The following is a 26,132-nucleotide window of genomic DNA, read 5'->3' on the forward strand; positions in this document are numbered from 1 at the left end:
TGGATCAATAATTTGTCTGGATGTGCTGTGATGGGGTAGCAAAAAAATCAGAGTGCAACATTCAGATACTGACGTGAGAAAATAAGTGCCTTTGTGATATCAAAGTCCTTCTGATAAAAAGATTGATATGCTGGGGAAAAAAAAGTACTAGCAATTTTGCAGAATATACTGACCTTATTGACATGACAGTCTCGGGTCCAATTAAATTAATGAAAAGTATTTCACATCTATATTTATCTCAGTGCCCTCACTAAATTTACTAGCACCATCTAGATTTTATTTTTGCCTCTGGAAAAACTCAGGGATGCCATTTTAATATAACGTGCATCAAACACACATTTCCAAAGTTCCTGAGCAGTCTCAAAATGGAAATAAAATAAGACCTTTGCCTTTCAAGCAGTCACTTTGGGTAAATCTCCATTTCTAATTTTTACCTTCATTCATTATTTTAATTGAAAGCTGCGGTGAATAAGGTGAAATATTCTTAAGCAGACAAACCACTGGCAGTTTTTATATACATATATTTATGAATTCTAATAAAGGAACAGCATTTTGCTCTTATGCAAGCGGCATGCTGAATAATAAGTTCATAATAAAAATAAAGAGAACAGAAATAATATAGTTTTTCAGAAGCTTTGCAACTATTTTTTTTGGCCTTTGGTTTCACACAATTAAAGAGATGTTTCAAAGACTCAAAGAGAAGCAAGCCCCCAAATTTGATTAGGTATGTTCAAGTAGTTCTAGCAACTAAATAGGAAGATGAGAGCGGTCCTCGATGCTTGAAAAGACAGAGCAAATGTGCAAAACACTGACACTGGTGGTATAAAGACATCACAGCAAAGGGCAGAAAAGAAATACTCATTTGTCCTGCACAGTACGCCTTCTAATTGGCCGTGTGCATGCACTGGCCGAGCTGCTATGCTGGGGTGAGCCACAGGTTACTGGGCTCATTGAGCATGGACGCAACTAATGACCACTTTGACTTTAAATGAAGAAACCTAGAAGAGAGGGATGTGACACCGCAGTTTTGAAACAGACTTCTACCAAAAAAACAAAGTTGATTACTGATTGAGCTCAAAAAAGGATGGAGAATTTTTCACTATCATTACTAAACTCCTAATATCTGTGGCTTATGTAAAAGATCATCACCCTGAGTACTGAAATCATGTGCTTCCTGGCTGAAGTCATTTACATGAAATAAAAAACTTGAGGAAGGTTTTTTTTTTTCCCTCCCTTTCCTTTTATTGAAGTGTCCAAGTAGCCTAGTCACACTGTAGGTTTTTTAATTTCATCTGAACAATCCAAAATACGAAATCGTTCAAGTCAAAATGCAGAATACAATGACATAAATAATTCAGTACAGCAATTTTAGAAGTAGTTCCACCCCCCTCCCTCCCCCTTTTTTTAAGCTACGGAAATGACATTGAGCATGTCACAACTGTAACAATTAAAAGGCACAAATCCATTCTAGATTTACAAAAGCAAGGAGCCTAGCCTGAACATTCACAGAAGTATCTCATATACTCAGACAAATTTGAGGAAAAAGAAATTTGGGGCTCTCAATGGTCATTTAGAAAGTGACAGTTTTATAAGTTTTTCTGTTGTCAAAAAAGAAAAAAAAAAAAAAAAACAAACCAAAAGGACAATGTTTTTAAATAGCAAACTAATGCTGAGATCCTTTTCATGTTCAAACAGGAACGAAAGATGATAATCCAAATTTTCAAAATACAGAATAATTACAATAGAATTCTGACTTGTGTGTGTGTTAGCTTTCTACTTCAGCAGCACAGTTTGTAATGTTCTTTCGGCTCCACTTCAAGAAGCAATTCTCAATCCTCTGTGCACAATAGTTTGTCTATTATTTCTCATTGATGCTGGAGATAAATAACTGGACCCTCACGATCTACTTAAGACTTCAAACAACTCAGCCTCATGCTCAGCGAGGGACTTGGGGACACAACCTCATCTTCTGCTTCCACCATGGGTAAGTTGTTCTCTAGCACTGAACCAGGGGAACCTTCTCAGCCACCTCCTGCACTTCTCTAATAGGGGCTTTATGGTGCCCCTAGTACTTTTTTCAGCTGACAAGCTAGTTAGTTCAGGCCTGCCTTTACTATAGGGCCATCCCAGGAGCAAATACAGTGGTGACTGAGCTAAAAGCTGCAGTGGGCACTGACAGAAACACAAATTATTATAAAATGTGTGTAGGTGTGTGTATTTTTAATATATTGCATAATTTTAGGGTGAGATAAAGTAACACACACTATCAATAAGTAGAAATCACTGATGGAAACTAACTTGCAAATGACTGCAGAAAAAGACAGCAAAAGCCACGACAAACCTAGTTTCAAAACTAAATTTGGGGAATGGAATAAATATTATTAAATGACTGTGTTTGATACTTACAGGGTAGCTGACTATTACTTGCTTCTTAAATCAAGAAATAGCAGAAGCCATTCTCACTCCCTCCACATACACAAATTGTAACTTGACTTGAATAAGGAAGTTTCTCTTGACTGTCAAAAATAATCTTGAAAATTTTACAGGAAACATTAAAAATAAAAAAGTAGAATTAAATGCAATTCACTGACCTTTTTGTAGTCCATTATATTTCCTTTTCCTTGTGCCTTAAAGAGAAAGAGAATACATATATATGTTATTACCTATTGCAAACTAGAGCTATGAGAATAAAGGATGCTATCAAAGACCTACTACTTAAAACATAACTGACTTTCTCTAGGAATCTGATGCAGAAATAAAAAAAAACAAAATTCAAGCAAAGGTGTTATCAGCTTGTCCAACATAGTTCTGTTTCAGATGAGAGCTGCAAACGCTCACTGTAATTTTTTATGACATGTTGTTGTTAAACATTTTTTGAATCCAAAATGTTATGGTCTTAAGAAATCTTGCTGCTTGCACTAATTAATCTCTCCCATGAATTTCTGAAATAAACTATAATTTGTATCATCAATAACAAGATTGAACTTCTTAAAAGAGAACACTTCTATATTCATAGCAATTTGCACACAGTTAATAACAAGTCTAAAGTTGATCCTCTCAGAGTATGTCAGGACCGTGTCAGCACTATTAGACTGATGTTAGATATACTAATTCTGCTTTTGGTTTACAATTGTATTTATCTCCTAATACACTCAGAAAGGAGCACGAATACATTTCAAGTCCTTCTTGCCCAGATGCAGAAAGGCACCTAGTCCAAATTCCTTAGTTTTGTCACTGAGTGATATGGAAAAGAGGATGTCTCTGCCTTTCTCACTTAGTGATTCTTAATGTTGGAGCCAGAGTGTTCCTGCTTGGCCAAACTGAAGCCCTTCCCTTTGGTCAGATCCAGCTGTATCATTATCACCTTGTTCAACTTCAGTTTTTCTCTTCTCAGGCGCATTGAGAAATAAATCATGACTTTCTTTCCCTCTAGCCCCCATGAAAGAAGCCCACAAACCTCACTTCTCTTGGAAGGATGCAGATGAGGACCTGGAGAGGTAGCGGTCCTTTCTGAGGACCTAGGAGAACAGCCAAGAAGAGCTGGCCAACTGGCCGAAGGAGAAGAGCTGAGGCCTGCGCTGGAGAGGAACACTGTGTGGCAAGCACAGCTTTGAGGAGATGTTGCCAAGATGGCACAGATTTGGAAAACGAATTAATTTTTGTAGGGAGGAAAAACAAAATAGAGAAGAAGAACTGATAAGAAACCAAGCAACCAGAACAGGAAGGAAAACAGTGGGAAACAGAAGGGATTTCACTGGAGGAGAAAGGCGACTGGCCCACAAAAACTCTTTACTGCTCTTCTTATGATTCTCCTTATTAAGAATTCAGCTTTTCTGGAGTGTGCATTAAGAGAACAGCCTGATACCATTCAGGACTAGTAAAACCACTGCCAATAACCACTTCCTTGTTTGTGTATTCCCATCCCCCCATGACTCAAAATGCATCAAATAAGCAGATGGTTTAAGACAATGCTTTTGGAGCAGGTTTTTAGGACTAATGCTTTCCAGGATTTTTTCTTTCTCAGATGAGATGGCCCCTGTAACACATGTTCTTACAACCTGTCCTTCAGGAATGCTTGACAAACCACTTCGTAAATGTTTTTTCTTCCAGTCCTGCTTCTTCTGAAAAGGCTCAGAAAAATATGTGGAAAGGTTCAAGGATTATAGAGGCCTGGATGAGACAGTTCTAGCTTCTGACTTATTCCCTTTTTCATATTCAAATGCTGTGGGCTAAGACAATCCCTATATCTGAGGGATTCTGCTGAATTTCTTCACTCAAACTTTGATCTTTTATACCTCATTGCTTAGATGTTGGATGCCTATTGAAGGTGGAGAATTTTTGTACTTGTCTAGTGAGAGATATCCCTATGTGGCTATAAGTTGCCAACTCTTCTGTCTTCTGACCTCTAGGATATCTTCCTTCACGTAGCCCTGGGTTATCTACTAAATTTTAAGATTACGAGGCTATCCAAAAGTTCAGTGGGAGTGCATTCAGTGACTATTTTATTAGTTTATCTGAAGATGAGCATTTCTTTGTCTACAGCAGTATTTCCTAGGAACCATTTAAGATTGGATCATTACTTTTTTTTTTTTTTTTAATATTCATTTCAGGACATTACTCCAACCTACATTCCTTTTAAAATAGATACCTGACCAAACAGTTCATTAGGCTTTCGAGTTTAAATGCAAAAAGGGGAAGGATTTTGGTGGTGAGCTCAGTGAGAACAGGAGAGATTCTGGTCTTTATGGATGATCATTCATTCATGCAGGTATCTTTGTGTATGTGCACACATATATGCATGCCCACACTTTTCTTTCCCCTCCTATGACAAGGCTTCCCTCTGCATACATCCTAGATCCCTTTTAAGGCAGTCTCTGAATTCCACCCAAATCAGAAGCTAATCTTCTCAAAACGCAAATATTCGGTGTTGATGCAGCCTTCCACACCTGGATATCTGGCGTGTTCTGCTCTTTCCAAATCAAGTGACAAGGGGGCTTCTAAAAGGTCTCCAGCTCAGCAGCAGGAAGGTGCATACAGCTGCCTGTGTTCAAAAGCTACCGTGGCAGCAGCGCCTGTGTCTGGACCTCGGGTAAGGGAACTGTGGTGAAACAACCACACAAGTCCTGGGCACTCCACAGCAGTTCAGGCATCCTTGATGAAGACGTTTATGAAGGCACTGAGTCCTGGAGACAAGCTTTCTGAGCAGTATAGACTGCAGAGGCTACCAGGTACAATACAGCTCTCTGTCCTCTTTCCTGAACTCTACGACCTTCCTGCTGGAGGAGGAAGCTGCCATGAGAAGGTGCTACCTCGAACCCATCACATGAATGCTCATACGGACAAGCAGTTCAAAGGAGAAAGCCAGATTACTTAACAGGTTTATAACGTGATTTCCATATGCCTAGTCACAACTCAGCTACTAGAAAAAAATTCTGTCTGACAGGGCCAGAGTATATTGTGCACGCTTCGCCTATTTATACCACACAAATGACACTGCAGAAGAGGGTGGCTTATGAGCACGGCGTTATCTGCCAACACGACAAAGCCTCTGGTTTGAGTGCTTGGCCTGTCTTGAATGTCACATAGTGAATATGACTGCGGATGATATCTCAAAGAGCTTGTAGTTAATGAAAAGTAATTTTCCCTTCTAAATCATTAAAGCCAAGAAAGGCTCCTGGACTAGACGTCCCACTTTGTATTTAGCTAAAGTAGCAGTTAGCAGATACTTCTGTGTAGAGCATGTCATTTCTTTTATTTTTTTTTTTTCCTTCAGCAAGAACTGCTTCATTGTTTCTACAATGCCCATTTTTGGTATGAGAATTAGCGAGCAGACAGACGGCACTCCTGGAATCCTGCAACCTCCTCTAGATCCTGCAGATGGGAAATGGTTTCAAAGCTTTTATGAAGTGTGCTGTGGTAATACCATTATTCTCCAACTGCAATCATCCAAATCCATTTACATTCAACTCACACATGAGCCTTGTGTTGAGACGGTAGAATTCCAAAATTTCTCTTCATACGCTATAAACTATCAACCCTTAATTCCCCTAATTTCAAAATGACAAAAAGTTCATTTTGGTTCGTGACTCATACACACACACACTGCACCCCTGCAAGGCTGTGGATGCTGCACGTAAGTCCCAAAATTTCACTGCACCTCTTGCTTGTGGTATGTGAAGGCAGGCTGCAACCTGGCCATCATAAAGGCAGAACTAGCAGAAGCTCAAACTTCACACCCTGTGATGCAGAGCTCTGCTTTCAAACCAGGAAGGGAAGGAGCCATCATCAGCAAGCACATCTTGAAAGAATATGTTTGATAATAAGCTAGTTCTGTGCAAAGACAGCAAACTTTCTACTGAAGAATCTGTATAACAACAGCAGGAATTTCCACAGTATGCATCACAGATGTTTAGACAGGCAAAACATGTCTCATTGATGCAGGAACACGACAGCATGCTTAATTTTGGCCATTTTTTGGCATTCCCCCCCCCTTTCTCTCCCTGCCATCTTGTAGAGTTATCAAGTTGTATTTCAACACCCAGGAAGCTATTCATAGATCTGAACCCACAGTGCTACATGGTTATGTAAAACAGATACATGCCTATGCCCTTCCTCTTTTAAGTATTAGAGAAAAAAGTACGGCAGAAGGAAACGTGTACCTACCTTATGGCCACCGTAGGACAAAGTTCTTTGCATCACACTGACAGTGAAAGTAGCTTTAAGCTAAGACATGGGACTTTGCAGAAGTAGTGAGCAACAGACATATGCTCTATGCAAATGAACGTGCTTGTTACACTGACACACATAAGTTTAACGGAGCTCATTTATCAGCTCCTTTGATTTTACCCTCACAAAAGCATGAGAGAGTGGTGTTAGAGAGCAGAATTAACCTTTGTGTCTTGTCTGTTATCAGTTTCTAGGTTTCTCTGCAGATTGAGGCAAGGAAGAGAGATACAAATGGCAGAACTATGAAATGCTAAACAATTTACCTCTCTGATTTGTTTAATCCACGCATCCCTTCCAAGGAATTCCTGATGAAAGACTGCAGGAGCACAATTCAAACTGAAGGCCATGATGTCACTAGAACTTTCTTTAACAAATGGCTGAAGGTCCGAGTGTAGCTGAAAGAGAAGAACATCTTTCTTGTGTTTCCAGAAACAGCCTGCACATTTACCTCCCGCCAGCACCGATTCAAAGTCCATATCCTGATTCTATACCTACTTGCCATTTTCTGCTTTGACACTTGTATTTTAGTTGCACTTCAAGTTTGGGGGAGGGAGAGGAAGAGAGAGAAGCACTGCAGTGGCAGAAAGCTGTGGGGAAGATAAGTATGTAGAGTACCTCCAAAGAAATATGTGAAGGAGAGCTTGCAGAGCTGGGCAAGCGGTGGGACAGCCAGGTAGGGAACTGTTGAGTGGCAGGAAGTGGAAAAAACATAAAGGGAAGAATGATCTAGTCTTTGCTGGAAGGAAGATCGATTTTTCATCTGTGAAGGTAACGCACTCTACTTTTCAGTACCTGAGGAAGTTGATGCAGTATGATCTGCTTTCTGACAAAGGAAACGTTGCATAGCTAGTAGCTTTCTATGAAAATCATATAATCCTTTATATACAACTATATTAGTCAATAGTGAAAGTATTAATATTAAAGCGTACGCAAAATGTTACAGCTACAGTCTGCACTACAAGCAGTTTATTCATAGAGTTGTACCTCATAATAGCACATAGTGGTATTTCTGCGGCAGCAAAGTTATGCTTTAGAAAACCACTTCCTTTTCCTGGAGGAACTAGAAACTGTCTAAATCAACTGAGCAGAAGTGGATGGGAGGTCTGCTTGCCCATCTCAGCCTACATCTGTATTTGCAAGTAGTGCAATACAGGAGGAGTGGATCTGTAGGGCAAAACACGAGTGCTGAGGACCTGAGTTTCCACACTGCGTTTTGCTTTAGACTAGCTCCAGCTGTGGACTGAAAGACTTCCAACTGCTGGAGAACAACTTTCAGTCCAGTCTCCAGTGAAGAAAACCCAGCTTACGGACACTGAGATACTCTAACAAAAGTGCACTAAGTGGGGCACTCCCGACCTGAGCTGAAATGCCAACACAGATACACCTCTGTGCAAGGCCTGTGCATGGCCACTGCCCTGGGGAGCCTGTCCCAGTGCCCGACCCCCCTCTGGGTGCAGACCCTTTCCCTAACCCCCAGCCTGACCCTCCCCTGTCCCAGCTCCATGCCGTCCCCTCGGGTCCTGTCGCTGTCCCCAGAGAGCAGAGCTCAGCGCCTGCCCCTCCGCTCCCCTCGTGAGGGAGCTGCAGGCCGCCATGAGGCCTCCCCTCAGCCTCCTCCTCCCTAGGTTTAGGCTGTTCCTGTCCTCATCTGGTTGCCTCCCTCCTTGTCCACCTCCTACCCCCTCTCAAAGTTACCTCCACAGCAGTTTAGTCAGAAGGGAACACATGCAGATACTTCAGCCACAGGTACAAACCCCTGCATGGTGGCAGCTGAAACCCAACACCTGCATCCTTCTGCAGCTCCTGCTGGGACTTTCCCCCAGACTTTAACAGGGGGATTTTCACAGAGTCTTGAATGAAACAAGCCACATGGCTAGAAGTGTGACTGTGCCAGTTCATAAGCACTGTTCCTACCAGCAGTTTCTGCAATCATTTTCATACCAGGCAGCAGCCACAACTTTCCACACCACTGACCTACTGGCAAAGGTCTCCAGCATAGTGCTATTACAGAACAGAGCTCAGGAGCAACACATCTTCCCAGTCTTTCCATTTTTAAGATCCCAGAATGAAAGAGAAAGGTGTACCTTATGACTCATAGACATGTGCTTTCCATACTGAAACGCCATGTCCTGAATCTCAGCGCTGTGCTTTGCTAGCTCCATTGCAGCCTGGCAGCTCTTTGCCAGCAAGGCACTATGTGACAGGAAAACCTGCTCCTTCCACGTAGATATCCCGATGTCATCTGTAAGACAGTTCTCCTGCAAATGAAAAGAAGGTGAAAATGAAAACACCAAAACTGCAACTGTGTCAGCTTGTGGAAGTCAACAGCGTGGCACAGGGTAACGCCACACACGGGGAGTAACAAAACTCTGGGTGTCAAGGTGCCAACGAGAAGGGCACTCATTTGGGGGATGGGGAGAGAAAAAAAAAATAAAATGAAAAAATAAACGTGCCAGCAAACAAATTCTTATTTTTCAGCTCAAAAAGAACAACCCACAGAATATGTGGGGCTGTCAATATATTCCACATAAATCCTTTTCTTAATGACTGCATCAATACCTCGAACATTAACAGTCGATTAGATTGCTCTGGAGGTAATGGGTGGAAAAAAAAAAAAAAGAAGGAAAAGAAAGAAAAAAAAGAAAAGAAAAAAGCAAAGTAGATCTGCATTTCGGCCCCTTGCCAGTAAACAAGAACCAGCAACCCCAAACAAACAGGGGATGCCATTTGAGAAGTCCCTGTAATTTCTTCCTTGCAGTTAAGAAAAAAGATGAATTGCAAAAGGAATAAAAAATGCTTAAATAATTTAATTGGAAAGATGAATGGCAGTGACAGAGGATTCATATCTCTTCCCTCCCATATTAAGGATGAGGAAAGACTGAAAGTATTAAAAATAAATAAATATAGCCCTGCTTTAGCAATATCAGGTATTAATTTTCCCAAGGGACTGACAGAGATCTCAGCGATGCCTCCAGTGAACTTTTATCACCTTGACTGTTATGTCAAAGATGTTTAACACTTCTTAAAACCCTCTGTATCCAAAAAAATAATTTGAATTGCTTTCCACAAAATGGAAGCATGTGTTAGTTAACATGAACCCAGGTTTCTTCCCCCAAACCCTAATCCAATTGGACCAACATTTTACTATTTTACTAAAGGGTCTTTAAAGCTAGACATGACTTGAAATCTTTCCCACATACCCACGTTACTGTCACACCTGTAGGTATTCTCTAAAGAAAGGAGGTGGAAAAAAAAAGAGAGAAAAAAATTCCAGACTGGTTTGTTTAGAAAAAACTAAAATCCGTAATGAGAAACTACAGAAAATTTTCAAGCATATATATCTTAAAAAAATTGTAATTTCTCAGTTCAGTCGGATTTATAGCATACACTTAGCCAAAACATTTTCTTAAAGAGTGATTTAAAATCTTCCAATATAACAAGTCTGTTCCTTCAACGTGATGTCAATTAAATTACTTCGAAATGAGTAAGTAGTAATTCTGTGTGACCCTATAATTTTCTCACAAGGTATTATCTGTCGTGAAATTGGTAACCAATGAAAGAGAATCCATCCGCACAGGTCTAATTTTCCTCCCTTATGGCTATCACCCAGAAGTGCTGCGTTACGCGGGAGAGGATAATCTGAGACTAATGGAAAAAAGTAGGAGGATTCTGCAGTGCCAAGTAACACAGGGCTGTATCAAAACCCCGTTGCTTTCAGACACACTATTCACTTCTACAAGGAACGGGAAGAGCAGAGAAACCACATGTTTGCTATTATGCATGTGATAACTTACAAAGTCGAGCCCGAACTTTCCTCGTGTTTCGTTTTACTGTAGTATTTTTGTTTTAATATCTTAACTCAGCCCAGAGCATGTGCAAATTCCCATGACTGGCAAAATGTCAAAATGAGCATTTAATTCAAGTAGTTTCCTATGTATTGAGCTGCTTTTTTTTTTTTTTTTTTTTTTCCACTCAGATATAGATCAATTTATTTTAAATTTAAAATCAGGAGCTCTTGGAAGACGCAACATAATCTTTTCCTTAACAACCAATCTGCTCTTAAAAAAAAAACAGAATTTACTAAAATTTGCTGGATGATACTAGAAATTGGCAGTGATTTTTATAATTACTTGCTTTAAATCCAACCAAGACAAAAATGCTCTAGAAAGGTATCCTGACATAATGTATTAAGTTGAAAGATACAGTATTAGTCTTAAAAACATAGGTATTGTGAATCCGTGGGTACAGAAAGAAACGAGGTCTAAAAATGAATTGTGTCCATATGGATCTGCTTTAGCATATGAGCTTGCACACCAAAATATAGCTGATTTTAATCACAGAAAGTCTTATGACCACATAACTCTAAAGCTTCTGCTTGTTGAGAGGGCAGGAGCAGACACAACCTGTCTTTAGCAAAAATTTCCAACAAACCAAATGCCATTTTTTCCCAAAGATAACTCTCCTGTTATACCACTGTTCAGAAAAGGACACTGTATTCTTACAAGTTAGGTAAAGAAATAGCTAAACATTATTTTAAAACTTTAAGGGAAAAAAGAAACTAGTTCTAGATTCTGAGAAAACTGACGTACTGGTGATGCTTATTATTTTTACACAATTTTTTACTCATTATTATTATTATTGTTGTTGTTGATAGTATTATTATTATTATTATTATTATTATTATTATTATTATTATTATTATTATTATTATTATTATAGTCAGCAGGGGATATTTCCAAGGATAAAGATGACATTAGATATCAGCTAGCCCAAAAGATTCCTAGTGAGTCTTTCACTCCAAGTAAAAACCTTTTAAACATTTAAACTCACCAAAATCAATTCTGGCTGTAGCTGACAGTGCTCAGATATTTGATTAACTAATGCCTACAGACTGACCCCATTAAAAAGTTCTGCCCCCAAGAAATGGGTCTAGATCCCAACCAACTCTCCTGCTTGGGTAGCAGAAGCTGGGTGAAGAGACAAATTCCTCAGCATCTCCCAAAGAGAGCAACCGATTCCAGGTCCAGATACAGTTTGGGGAATGCTGGCATGGGAGCATGGTGAAAATACTTGAACCCACCTTGGTCAATCACTGCTTCCGTGTGAGTTATGCTCAGCTGAAATGGTCCTCAAGGGTCTAATAGCAGCTTTGCTTTTCTTGCGTACACGTTTTGACAAATCACTCACAATTTGAAAACTTCAAGAATCAGTGTTTTAAAAATGAATTTTCCAAAGCAGTAACTGCGAATGGGAAATTAGGAACAGCTGAGGGTGCTCCCACTTTTATTAATGTCAAGGTCAGTTACTGCTTTGTGAGAAAGAAATTGGCTAGTTGAGGTTTTTCTGTTAAGCTATTACTATAATTTAAATCCGGTCTGAAACAATCATCCCAAGCAACAGGAAACAGCAAGAACTCTCAGAAAATGAAATCACGGGGCAAAATACGTTATCATAGCCATCAGGAAGGGCAGCTTTTAGTAGTTACAGCAGTAGTTAAAGCATCCCCAGTGCAGGAGTGGCATTTACAATAACTCAGTTTGATTTGTTACACCAGAGAAGATGCTTACACACAGTTCAGCTGAAAACTTAATTCAGGAAAACATGAATGAAAACTCTATCTAAGAAGCACACAAAATCATTTGCAAAAACAGGAAGGAGTAGAAGTCAAAGGACTTTTCACTTCAGATATAGTTTGTATGAAGGGAAGCTTTATTTTAATACGATGGCAGCTCTGTCTTAGCCATCTGCTGTTGCACGAAATGATGAAAATGTCTGAACCACTTACATATCAAACTTCAGTTCAATTTTCCGTGGGCAAAGAATCTACATAAATACAGAGAAATACTCTGAAATAGTTCTAGCATTTAAAGGTTTTAAATTAGATAGTTCAAGAATTGCCATTTTACATAAATAAACCCAATACAGATACGAGTCTCTCTATAGCAAGGCTCTGCAAAACATCTTGCATGTGTTTCTTGTAAGCTTTAAACAGATGTATTCCTGCTTGCTGAACATCACAGGACGTGTTTTATTGGTCTGTTAATACATCTTTTCAGTGGTTTTGGAGGAAGAAGGGAGACTGCAAATTGGTCAATAAAGCACGCCACTGACTACCTAATCCTTTTACTGTCAAGTAAAAAGAAAAAAATGAAAAATCATAATAAATTAAAATATCCACATCTGTTAGTTTTAAATCACTCTGGAAAAGCTTAGCACTTAAAGAACAAAAGCAGCAAACAAATAGCATTGGCCTTGTTTCTAGCTATGATTTCTACCCACCCTCTTCCCCAACACATTTACCTACTCTTTGCAGGTACTCTTTACTCAGATTCTGTATTTTATCATTCCCTTTTGTCTTGCAAAAGAGATCTTTTTTAAAGAAGAGCTCTGACTGCTGCCCTGCTACCAGGTCATTTACATTACTCAAAATTAAATTGATTAACCTTCTATGGTAAAATTTATAACAAGTAATGGATTTGTTAAGCCAGACTCCTAGCAGCCCAGCTGATGAACATATGCAGCATCCCAAAACATTATTCCTCAGAGCAGGACTGGTGACCAAACATCAAAGAATGGCTTTGCAGGAAAGTAAATTTATTTTCAATTTAAAATTCTATTAGTTGAAAACAAATACCTGTTAATTCTCTATTTGGTACAATGACTACTTGATCTACATATGAATTATACCCAATTTTCAAACAATTACACTGAAAATTTCCAAAATACCTAGCAGCTCCTCCAGCCATCTGAACAACACGTTAGAAATAGCATTACATAACAGTCTCATTCTGATACTAAAAATGAGTTTTGGTAACGCACATCTAGCATCAGCCAGAATGCTCTGGAGGTGAGAAAAAAAGGAACGCTGCCGATTGCCGTGAAAACCCGTAATGCTTCGAGACGGCGAGAATGGTCTGCCAGGTGACAACCAAGAGCCAACACACAAGTTCTGCTCTCCATCCTGCTGCTTTGAGCTTCCACATACTGCTCTTCCCCTTTATGTGAAGGGATAGAGACTTCAAAGTGCTCTTCATTGGTATTTGTTAAGTGATCTGGGATATTAAGAGAGAAGGTGAGCTAGCAAACATTTTAGAAGCCTTCAGTCTTCTAAAAGTAGGAAACAGAGACACAGTGGCAATGTTTTTTTTCTGTTAAAATAGATATTGTGATCACAACTGAGGGCCAGATAAGACAGCTTTGCACTCACTAAAGGCATATATTTTTATTTCCAAATCAGACCTAGACGTAGGAGAGGCAGATGGGAACCAGAATTGTCCTTTACTCACAGAATTTTGGGTTCTGAGGTGGAACTTGGCTCACAAAGCTGCAAAGATTTATCACGTCGCCCCTTTCTGCTCCAGGTTACATGCCAGAATATTAGCTTAAGCCACTAATGCAGTGTCTTAAACCACAACAGCTCTTTGCTACTTTGAACACGAGTGGTGGCCCTAACCTTCAGGCTCTCTTCGCAACCCAAGCCGACACTTTATAGCTTGGATTCTCACGGCAAATACAGACGAAAAGCTAAATATTTCATCTTTATTCTCCCCCACTTTCCACAGATCTAATGACTCATTATGCAGACACGATGAAGAATGACCGAACTGAACACACTACAAGGAGATGGCTGTAGGACTGCGTGTAGTTTTACGGGGAGAGAAGTGGTAATGAGAGCTGTCAAATGATTATACCCGTCACACATCTTCAGGAGTAAATAAGGTCAGGCCTGTCAGGTCAAAGGATCCTTTCAGTTTTCTTACAGAGTCATCGAAATGAATCAAACTGAAAATAAGCTATCGGGTAAACATGAACTTAGGGTCTCGTAAAAGAAATGTGAAATAAAAGAAATAAAATAATAAAAGAAAATAGAAGAAAGAATAAAAGAAAAGAAAGGTGAATTTTGCTGAGTTATTTTTGTCTAATGTAAAAGATAAAATCATCTAGGTACACATCCAGCAAACCTCAAACAACCCAGTGCTAAACAAGAAATTAAGAAATTATACTATTTTATGCTACTCAGAACCTTGATAACAACTGTATTAAAGGAATATTTAACATATGAAGCACAACTTTCCTGCCTAAAAAAAAGGGGAAAAAAAAAAAAGGTGAGAAGATATCCTTCTGCTTTTCTAAATTTAAGAATTCCCAGCAAAGAAAATGCCATTATAACATCCCTATGCCCTGCTGCTAAAAGGAAAGCAAGCTTGACATTTGAGACTTAGTTGCAGAGTAAATTAAAGCATTTGTCTTACCTCCAGGAAACGTAGTTCAGATTTTGGTTTTGGTCAAATTGCAGTTAGTGATGGAAGGAAGAGGCACAGAAGATACAAATAAGACTAATAGCCGACTTAGTCCATTTTGCAATCTTTGCTAAAGAGATATTCAGCACATGAAAGGGACGCTGCCTCAGCAAAACAGTGTGGGGAAAGCAGCAGGGATACGCCTAATATGCAACATGGAACTACATTTCTCAAAGGACAAGATCAAAATAAAATGAAATAGACACCACAGTTGTTTGTTCTGGGTCTCATCAGGCCACACATAACCTATTATAAAGACTAAACCTCAGACACTGTCAATGTAATTTTCAGTACCTACTATGCCATCACACTAATTGTGTTTTGAATTAACTGGGCTCCTCTTAGGAAGGGTGTACTGTACTTTCATCTTTTGTTAGACGGAAAAAGTCACTGAAACAAAATAAGCCTTTTGTATTTGTAAGTGGGCCAGGGTAGGGAAAACATCACGCAGCTGTGCTTAACGTATCTCACACTTTCCCTACAATCTACACACAGAGTGGTTCAGTAATGCAATAGAAAATAATTATTTTCTAGCTACTCTAAGATGATATAATTATTCCCTGTCAGGACCGTCAGCTCAGCACTTTGCCAAATGAAGAAAAAGAAGACTAAAACCTTCAGCAATGGCAAGAGCCCAAAAGAGTCTCCACCATTTCTCATTTATACAGAGCCCGTTGTTAAAATAAAATACGGTCTCAGTGCTCAGGTGAACTACTAGAGTTTTACTTCTACCCAGAGACAAGCAGTTGCTATTTCCTAAATCAGATGTATCTGGAGTTCAGCTGCATTTAGAAGCCTGTTTGAATACAGAAAATACAATTTTAAACATCCTTTGCAAAAATTTCAAAGATATTTTACCATTTAGCCACAAGCACAGTCCTGTGAGCACCACCAAAGACTGACATTCCGCTTATATTCTTGGATTAAACACGGGAGGTGCAGGAGCACTGCAAAGTGCTCAAGAGTATCCCCTGCCTGTAGCCCGCTTGCTTGGTCAGCCCACGGCCCCATCTATCTCCCAAAAGTGCCATCACTGCTCTCCTGCTACAAGTCTTCACCTCTTCAGAGGAAAGAGCTCAGCTGACCAACGTGACTGCTCCCTACCTAACTGATTCCAACCAAAAGAAGATGGATACACTGAAGCAAGGTTGGCTGAAGTAATATGCCTTTGTTTTCAGTAACACTCTTCATGGCCCAGACGTGGCTAAGCTGGTGGTACATCCACGGCCTGATGCTCTTCTTGCCCACTGTGGCTCTGGCAGGTGTACAGCCATCAATGCAGATATCTACTGTGGCTCTAACGCATGTGATGAGAGCTTCGACTGAGTTCTTAATTTATCTTGCTGCATATGTGTAAGACATATGCATGTAAGACGTATGAGGAGCGGCTGAGATCACTTGGCCTGTCCAGCCTGGAGAAGAGGAGGCTGAGGGGAGACCTCATCATGGTCTACAGCTCCCTCACGAGGGGGAGTGGAGGGGCAGGCACTGATCTCTTCTCTTTAGTGACCGGTGACAGGACCTGAGGGAATGGTGTCAAACTGTGGCAGGGGAGGTTCAGGCTGGACATCAGGAAGAGGTTCTTCGCTGAGAAGGTTGTCGCACACTGGAGCAGTCCCCAGGGACGTAGACATGGCACCAAGCCTGCTGTAGTTTAAGAAGCGTTTGGACTGTGCTCTTAGTCACATGGCCTGAATTTTTGGAGGTGTTTTTGAATTTTTAGACCTGTTGGTCTAGCCAGGAGTTGGACTTGATGATCCTTGTGAGTCCCTTCCAACTCAGGATATTCTATGATTCTATGATTCATACTGCAACACGGCAATAGTAAAACAGAGCTGCAAGCTACATACACAGCAAATACAAGTGTATTCATAACTTTTGCACTCTCCAAGCCATCTCACATACTGAACATTAAGATACAGGTCTCTGAGGCAAACTAGGCACATGAGGAAGCATCACTAGAAATAAAACCCACCTCAGTGTATTTTAAGATACATATTCACATACACTGCTGATCATTGCTACACTGTGAGAACTTGCTATTTTAAGACCTGCAGAGGTTATGAGAACTCTAAATTGTCATTTTTTTGGACACATTAAGATACAGTCATAAAAAATGAAACTCAGTTTTGCTTCAACATCCTGCCCAAGCAATATTACTTCAAAAAGTAACTCTAAAGATTTCCTTAAACATTCTACTAAAAAATACCTGCATACAATTTGATCAATATCTATTACAGCTTTTGCCACACCAAAAATTAAATCAATAACACAGTACATCCATTAATTGCTCTTGAAGAAATACATAATTCTTCGTTGTGAAACATTGACAGCCACTGTCTTTGCCCACCCGGACTCTGTAGTACACGCACATGATTTTCAGTGGAGAAGAGTGCAGTATGTTCCTACATCCTCAGAGCAAAATTGATGTTTAAGCTATCAAAAGGTAAAGACTAAAGAAGAACAGACCTCACGTAAACATGGGATGAAGCATTTTGTACAAATCTTTGGGCAATTATAGCTTGGAAATGAGAGATTTAACGTTCACATATTAATGATGTTGACATCATAATACATTCCTCTAACCGAACCCTGACTAGAAGTCTCTGCAAGTGTTTAGAAAACCCACAGTAAGACATATTTACAGCTTCTGGTAACGACACCTGACACTATTTTATTAAGCTCTCATGGAAACAAACTAGTCTCTCTTTGAGCATTTCTAGAAATGTCCAGAGTTCACAGGTGTCATAATAGCATTACTGCTACAACTCACGAGGACTACAGTTAATTCTCTTCCTCTTAAAAGGGATGAGAAAATCACCACATTTTCTACAATCACACATTAATATAACCAAACTTGCTGGGTATGTAAAACTACTGAAATTCTTACCTCAGATGATTTTGAGTTTTCATAGTATATACCTTGAACTAAGTCACCAATAGCACTTGATATGAGTTCCACAACCTGTAAAAGGAAATGAAGAAGACAACTTACATCTTTATTAGTAAATTTGATAATTATTAAACAAAGCTATTGCCAGATTTCCAGAGAGATAAATAGTTCACAACTTGCCTTGCAGAAAGCTAGATATGAAGGACTGTAGGATTTATGAGGATATATTCTGCACAAGTGTGATCCTGTCCCCCTACTAAAACCTCTGCTACAGTAATTCTTCTATCAAACTTTTAAGGTTAAAAACAAAATTTTAATTTATATTACGTGTGAACTATGGAGTGTATTCTCACAAGGACATTCACAGAACTAATAAATCCCAGCTCATGAATAAGAGACAGTACCTCATCTGGGCTTTCTTTTGTTTTGTTTTTTTCCCCTGCCAAGCAAATACTTCACAATACCTCTCATTGGGAGCTGTTAAAATTCTAATCTTCATGGCTAATACAGAAAAGTCAGAATCCATAGAAAGGTAACCTTTCAAATGTGATCATTTGGTATTCGGGTGTCCTGGGAATGCTCTGTGGATGTATTTAGTACATGGCCCGAGGCTCAGCTGTACCACATACACTGGAAGCCTGCAACACGGGAATGTTTAAATCAGATTTATCAATCTGTATTATCTTCAGGGTTCAGACTTTTTATTTTATTCAAGTGAAGCCTAAAAATCTGAACTTGATCCAGAATGTAAAACAAGCATTCCCTGGTCTCCCTGGAACTACTGTACAATTTAGAGTCATGCACATGAACTGTCTTAATTGGAACAAAATACACAGATTTACTGTAAAATTAAATGCAGGCATTTCAAATAAGCACACCTTAAGGCTACCCCTGTAGTTGCTCGCAAAGTTTTAATTTCTTGAATGCTTGATTTCCCATGCATATGATTCTATATCTGATTCCCCTTTTTGTTTCCTAAATTCAGCCCAGTTCTTATTGAATTAAAAGATTTAATTTCAATTTTTATCATTCTTGTAACTGAAAACAAGAAGCCAAATGATAAAACCCCTAACAGAAAGATGTTTTAACATTTAGGCAGACTTTATTTGATAATAAAAGCACATTTGTATGCTAGTTTTGAGTACTACCAGAAAGACTGTGTTGTGTTGTGTTTTTTTTCGAACACTAGTTCATATACATATTCATACACACAGAGCAAGCGCTAACTTTAGAAATTCTGCTGATTAAAAGTCATGTTTTTTCTTGCAATGCATATGGGTTAATTTGCAAGACCTATAAAAACAGCCTAAAAAAAATCACATTGCCCTTTAGGAAACTAGATACCTAAGAAATATTGTAGCAATATGATCTGCAGAGGAACTGAAAGGACAATGATCCTACAGTGTTACCAGATGTGTTGAGTTATTTAAGTGGGTAACAGAGAAAATTAGGGTTGTTTTTTTCTTTTCCTTTCTTTCTTTCTTTTTTTTTTTTAAAGGTATCAGATAAGCCCTATTCCCAAATCCAGGAGGATTGAGTATCGCCAATAGGTCTATGAAAGTCTGTAACTAAATGCCCAGGATCAGATTGTATTACAGTTTATACAAGCAACATCCCAAGATTCTTCTGATGGCTAGGACACATAATACAGATCAATCACTCACTAAAAAATGTTATGGTTTGTGAAACAGTCTGAGCTCAGAGACCTACACTGGTAATACGAAGAGGAATTTACAAAGACACTGAGTCCTACTCTAAATGTCAAAGTGATAGTATGAACTTTTAACAATGCATCTGGCTCTGGATAACTAGACCTTTTCCTCTCTCTCCTGAAACTCTAGACTGAGCAGGACCCTGTTTTGGGGTTTCTTTTTTCCATCTCTCCTCTCTCTTTTTAGTGCAACCCTACTCTCAAAGGCAATCTTAACTGACTTTAAAACAATCTCAGTGAAAACATTTGTGAACAATTGTACCTTTTCCTCTCATAGTTTATAAAACATCTTCAGAGAATTACACATCCACTACTTTGAAGAATCCATATAATAAACACCATTAGGCCTTCAGCAACGTATTGAGCACTAAATGTTAGCGTAAATTTAATATTAGCATTACCTCTCTTCTTTCCAAATCTTTCTTTCTCTCTCTCTCTCCAAAATTATTTTTCTAAGGTAAATGCAAGGCCATACAGATCATTAACAGGACTGAAATTCCAGTTTCACGAGCACTGTGGGATGCTTGCATGAGGCTCTGGTACTTCATCACCCCTTAATTTGATGTATTATCTGATCTAGCATCTGCTACATGACATCAGTGGCCTGGGGTCCTGGGTGCTGAGGACAGCTATGAAAAATGAGGAAACCAGGTATTTTTCCTCTGTGTCCCAAACTGACACAGAGGAAGAAAGATTATTACCATTTCAGCAGTAACCATGCAGTCAATGATACACTGACTAGCTCTTCTGCAACGCTTTTCATCACAAAATTTGAAAGCAATCAACATCCACTGTAAAATTTATTTCCTCCTGTTTTCTGTAAGGGAAAACAAGCAACGGGGAATTGATTTTTCCCAAAGCCAAGCAGCATGACAACGGAAGAGAAGAAAACAGACATGTCCAGGACATTTCTCTTCTCATCATGCCTTTGTCTGACCAGTGCTCTGCTCCACTCACTGACATTTCTGAGAAGCAAGTTTGAAGATCAGTAAAGACAGATGAAAATTACATGCTCCAAACTGCTTTCCCTCTGATCTCATTTGAAGGTTGAGCTCCATTCTGAACAAGTTCAAAGACTGGGAAAGAGAAGAAGGAACTGCCAAAGCTAGTGCTTCAAAGCAGCAGGATCTCAGGAGACCAGAGGCAGCCTACTCAATCTCTCACCCCACAATTTTTCACTCCTCTACATATTTTTGATTTTGGTCCCTTTTAGGTACTAGGGACGACCAGGAGTAGCTTTGTATTGACAGAAAACAGATTTCCACTCTATTTTTTTGTTTTCCACTCTGCATCAGCATCTTCCCCTGGCACCAGAAGTGCCAGGAGGCCTAGGAGCAGCCCAGGGGTTGGCCTGGGCCTTGCTGGCGGCAAGGCGAAGCCCATGCAGATCATTCCACACCCTTTAAACACATCTTCTGTCAGGGCTTTTTTCTTCTAAGGGGGTATTACTTCAACCCATTTTGCAGAGATGTGATCTCCCTTGTTTTCAAAAGGGGGGAAGGCCACCAATTCCCAGGGAAAAGAGACGTACTGCTAAAGTTGATATATACCCTACTATCTAGACAGATGAAGTATATGACATTAGGTAAATTCTGGACACAAGCAAGTGATGCCTGATTACACAGCAAGGTAGAGCTCATGTTTTAACCTCTTTGGCTGATGCAAATACGAAATAGGCTCAAAATCTGCACTATGTTTCCATGACAGAAGAGCTCTGCAGGTTTGATGAGCATAGGTTCAGTAAAACTTATTTTGCCCTTTTCTGGCATGGTGATTTATCAAAAATGGGCAGCTGTAGCCTTTCAAAGTTCTTTAAACCTACCTTGAGTCCAGTTTCTCAATCTCGGAATTTTGAAATGTTAATTGAAAAAATATAAAGTGGTTGTTATTTTCTTAGTGGTTCAGAAAAATACTTGGGACAGTCGAACAGCTACACATTGAATTTTCTCCCTCCCTTTCCTGAACTAAGAATAAACCTTTTAGATTGGTCACTCAAGTTCAAACCTATAAAGTAGTTCAGGATTCACAATTCTCAAATTATTCTGTATACAAAATAGCCTAGAAAAACGCAAAGCATTCATTGCCACATGTGAAGCAGCCTGGCTCTTGCTTGCAGTTTACCAACCAGGGAAATCCAGCTCCGTCTATAAAAAACAGCCATGTATTGTAATTCAAGTGAAATTAAAAAAACTAGTATGACTGCAGGGAAATCAAAGAATATAAGACATTTTGGTAGGACAAGAACACTTTCTTCAGAAGTTAGAAGATGAGACTCAAAATCCTTCAAGCATAATAAAAAAAAAAAAAAAAAGGCATCCTGGGCCACAATCATCCTTCACTGGAGTTCTGAACACACTGGATGTAGGAAAGGCATCACTGAGAAATTCAGGCAGTTCTCTTCGAAATTTTTTAATTACAATTATTTTTAAGTTCACTGCAACATAACACTGAAAATATATTTTTCATTCTAGTTTAGAAAATGAATTAGAGTTCCATTCAATGTGTGCTTTGTTTTTGTTTTTATTCTTTTTAAAATTCAGCAGCTGAACTGGAATCGATTACACAGACCACTCTACTTAGGAGAAGTAGTATGGTGTCTCTTGAGACTCAAGTGGATATTTTCAAGGGGAATGTCAGGGAAAGGATTAAGCTTTTGTGGGGAGACAGGAAACGCAATAGGAAGAGCACAACAATAGATGTGTCTTTGCTCCTCATTATTCCTGCTTTCTATTTAACAAACTTCCTTGGCTTTGCTAAATTCCTTTCAAGATGAGCCACAAGTAATTCTCTTCTTTCTTAGTCTGTCTCTGCACTGCTGATCTTGAAATGATTTCTTGCCTCAGACATCTGCTGTGACATACCCTATCTCTTGCTGCTGGTGCACAGACCTGAAAACGTAGCAAGATTTCACCATACTAGTAAATAAGAAAATTAGATAGTTAAGAAACTTTAAATATAAACATAAAAGTTCCTTCACCTTACATTTGACAGTGTTTTTTCCTCTCCAAACTGTTAGTTTTTAGAAATATTCCACACAGAAAAATTCAATTAAAAGTTCTTAAAATCAAATCCTGAACTTGTCATAGACACATTGTAACTCTAAGAAGCTACAAATGAAACTCAGTAAACAGCTGAAATTGGATTTTGATTGTTTAATAGTATCTATAAAAGAGAACAAAAACTAAGGAATGCCAAGAATACTGGAATTTAATTTTCTTTCCTGGTAATCTCCTGAAATATTGTTAGTCATACACATAAATAAGTGTGCCAGCTAGCAGAATCTTTATTTTATGTTACTGTAGTCTATTGGATTTAATATTTAAAACAATCCTGAGGTGTTTTTGTGTGGTTTTTGTTTGTTTTTGTTTTTTGTTATTTGCTTTTTTTTTTTTTTTTTTTGGGGGGGGAGCGATTTTTGTTTTCTAAATCTGTCCCTCTCTTAGTTAATGCAAAGAACAGAACTCCTCATGGTGATTTACTTTCTAGCAAGCTTTAAATGCTCTTGGAAAACAAATTTGTAGTTTTTTTCACTCTATGAAATGATGAAGGCAGCCAAACACAAGTAATGTAAACAACGTAAACATTCCCCGAGCCCACAACTTGATAAAAAGGTACTTCCCTGGCCATAACAAAAAAACAGCAAACCAACCAACCAACCAAAAAAAAATCATTAATTTGATGATTTTGAATATCAATTTGAACAGTGTTAGTATTTTTATATGCACTGGCTTAAGGCTAGCCTTTCTCAAGGATTTAGAGTCCTTGGAAGAGGTTCACACTACTACAAAGACTTTTAGTGCGTAATTCAGTCATTTTCCTTAATGATAACAAATCCAACAGAAGAAATATTGTTATCCCTTCCCTACCTCCACATGGTTTCTTAGACAGTATATTAATATCTTTGCAAATCCAACGCAGCAGGTCTTTGCACTGAAACACTCAGCCAGCTATTGATGAGTGATGCATGTTAGAGAGCGTGTGATTTCTTCAACTTGACCTTTTTGGAGGGGGTAACTATTTCATTGCATGTCTTACGTATGAAACAGTGAACAAAGAAGGTACTGTGACTACAGGGCGCTGTAGCTATAAAACCCTCCTCATCAATAAATGATGCAAGAGAGCATGGCTGTAAAATGCTTTCCAGTCATGCTGGTGCAGACAACCATTAAACTGGGCTGTGTTCACAAATGAATTGTGGATTAAACTGAGTAAAGAAAAAAAAAAAATCCGATCGGCTTTGAGTTGACAGAAATGATTAGCTGCAAGTGGCATCAACTATTTTGCATAGACTGTGTCTGAATAAACGTGAATCAGAAGTAATATCGTTTAGCATCTGACAGATGGGATCAACTAAAGCAAGCTGCAGATGTTTGTTAAACTAGCAAATCAACAGCCTGTTCTGATGTAGCAGGAGCAGCAATCTAGACCCAAAATGAAATGGTGCTGAATTTCAAAATGCTATTATTAACCAGCAGTCCCAGTCAATCCATATTGCTAGCCAACAGGGGCATTTCATGTAAAAATACAATTCATCTACAAAATTGCAATCATGTTATGTACATTACTACGTTATTGCAATGAAGCCACTACAGATGTAAAGACACTATAACTGAAAATTTGACCCTAGGAAAATTTGTTTTAGACTAATTTTATTGCAGTGCAAAAAGAGGGGAGGATACATAAGCTATCACACCACTTAAAGGACACACATTTTAATCTTTCCTAGTAGTACGCTGTATAAAAACACCTGCTGGAAGGGAACCACGAAGAGGGAGCCAAATTCTTCTCAGCAGTGCCCACTGACAGGATGAGGCAATGGGCACAACCTAAAACACGTGAAATTCCATCTGGACACGTGGAAACATTTTACTGTGAGGGCAGTCAAACGCTGGAAGAGGTTGCCCAAAGGGGCTGTGAAGTCTCCATCTGGAGACATCCAAAACCCACCTGGACGTGGTTCTGGGCAGCATGCTCTAGGTAACTCTGCCTGAACAGGGGGTTTGTTCTGGATGACCTCCAGAGGGTCCCTTCCAACCTCAACCACCCTGTGGTGGCAGCAGCTGTCTGAGGAGGACCACAGTGGCACTTGCATACATACAACAATGGTAACAGTAAGACTTTTCTCTTTAAAAACAGAAAATCAACTCTACAAAGCAGATGCCAAATACTCTCTTAGGGAAGGGTTAATTTTAGTGTATGCCACAGGAAGATATTTTTCTTCTATGGGTAGCTAAGTTCTTGGGAGACTAAGAAAGGGCATCCAAATTTTAGATTATTATCTGCATGGCAAACAGTTTTTAACTGCAACTGAATCATCACAAAAAAATATTTTCACTTCCTAAGAGCGTATTATTTACAGAAGTTGCACTTCAGGTGGAAAGACTACTACATACTGTCAGTTTCAGTTCTGCATAAGCATTTACTAACTATATTGTCAAAAAAAAACCATGAAAGTTCACCGCTAGAACCAAAGATGTCCTAAGATCCCATCCAACCAAGGACGAGTGTCAGTAAGTATTAAGTCCTCACTCAAAAAAGGCCATTTGAGGTAAGATTGGCAAGACAGTTTTCACTACAAACAGATTTGATTGCTTTGTATCCTACCACGTACTCTCCTATTATGTTTAAGAAACAGTCTTTAAATAAAGCCAAGAAAACAGAAGTTGTGATCTTCCTCTGCTGGAGGTACAAAACGAATGAAGTTGGTATGCAAATATCACTCACTGAGGATACCACCTTCCGCAATGTTATGAAAATCTACTTTCATTTCTTTATTTGTACAAGAGCTGAAGCTTTTTAGCAATGAACTCCCCCACAATGATCATTCATTGCTGAGGAAAAAAAAGAGCTGTAGTGAACACCCATGCTTTGAGAAACCTGAACAGTGATAATACTATTTTGGTGCCAGTTCTCTTCTACATTTTTATAAACGATTTGGATACAAGACTTGAATGCATACTAAGTAAGTTTGCAGATGATACTAAATTAGGGGGAGCTGTTGAATCCCTTGAGGGCAGAGAGGCCTTGCAGAGAGATTTTGACAAACTAGAAGGCTGGGCAATCACCAACCACATGAAGTTTAACAAGAGCAAGTGCCAGATTCTGCACCTGGGAGGAGGGAACCCTTGCAGTGTATTTTTAGGAAAGAGCTTCAATCTTAGACTTGATGATTCACAGTGGTATCTACTGACTACGTACTTTGATACTGGTCTCAATCTCAGCCATACGGCGGTCATTCTGCTGCAAGACACTGGTTATAAGTCATACCTGACAATAAGGAAAGCAGTAGAAATCTCTCTCTCTCTCTTTTTTTAAATATACATTTTCACGCAGAAGTGGGAGGACAGAAAACAGACTGAAGTCCAAACATAACGTTTTCCAGCAGTGCTGTGGCCAAAAACTACAGAAAAATAAACTTTCAATTCAGGTGTATTTTATTGGACCAATACTAACTCCAACGGAATCTAGCTCCGGGAAAGTTTAACATATATATTAGCTTTAA

The 26,132-nt window shown here is 39.1% G+C and overlaps 1 protein-coding gene across 1 annotated transcript in view; it reads right to left on the reverse strand.

Moving 5' to 3' along the window:
* Window positions 1-26,132, reverse strand: part of PDSS2 (decaprenyl diphosphate synthase subunit 2) — a 103,569-nt gene that overhangs the window by 6,340 nt on the left and 71,097 nt on the right. Inside the window, exons 4-7 of the mRNA XM_032185262.1 lie at window positions 17,917-17,991; window positions 8,811-8,984; window positions 6,990-7,121; window positions 2,592-2,627 (exon numbers count right to left, since the gene is read on the reverse strand). Coding sequence (XP_032041153.1) covers window positions 2,592-2,627; window positions 6,990-7,121; window positions 8,811-8,984; window positions 17,917-17,991 — 417 coding nt within the window. The remainder of the gene's footprint in view (window positions 1-2,591; window positions 2,628-6,989; window positions 7,122-8,810; window positions 8,985-17,916; window positions 17,992-26,132) is intronic.

The sequence above is a fragment of the Aythya fuligula genome, chromosome 3, assembly GCF_009819795.1.
Source record: "Aythya fuligula isolate bAytFul2 chromosome 3, bAytFul2.pri, whole genome shotgun sequence".
NCBI lineage: Eukaryota > Metazoa > Chordata > Aves > Anseriformes > Anatidae > Aythya > Aythya fuligula.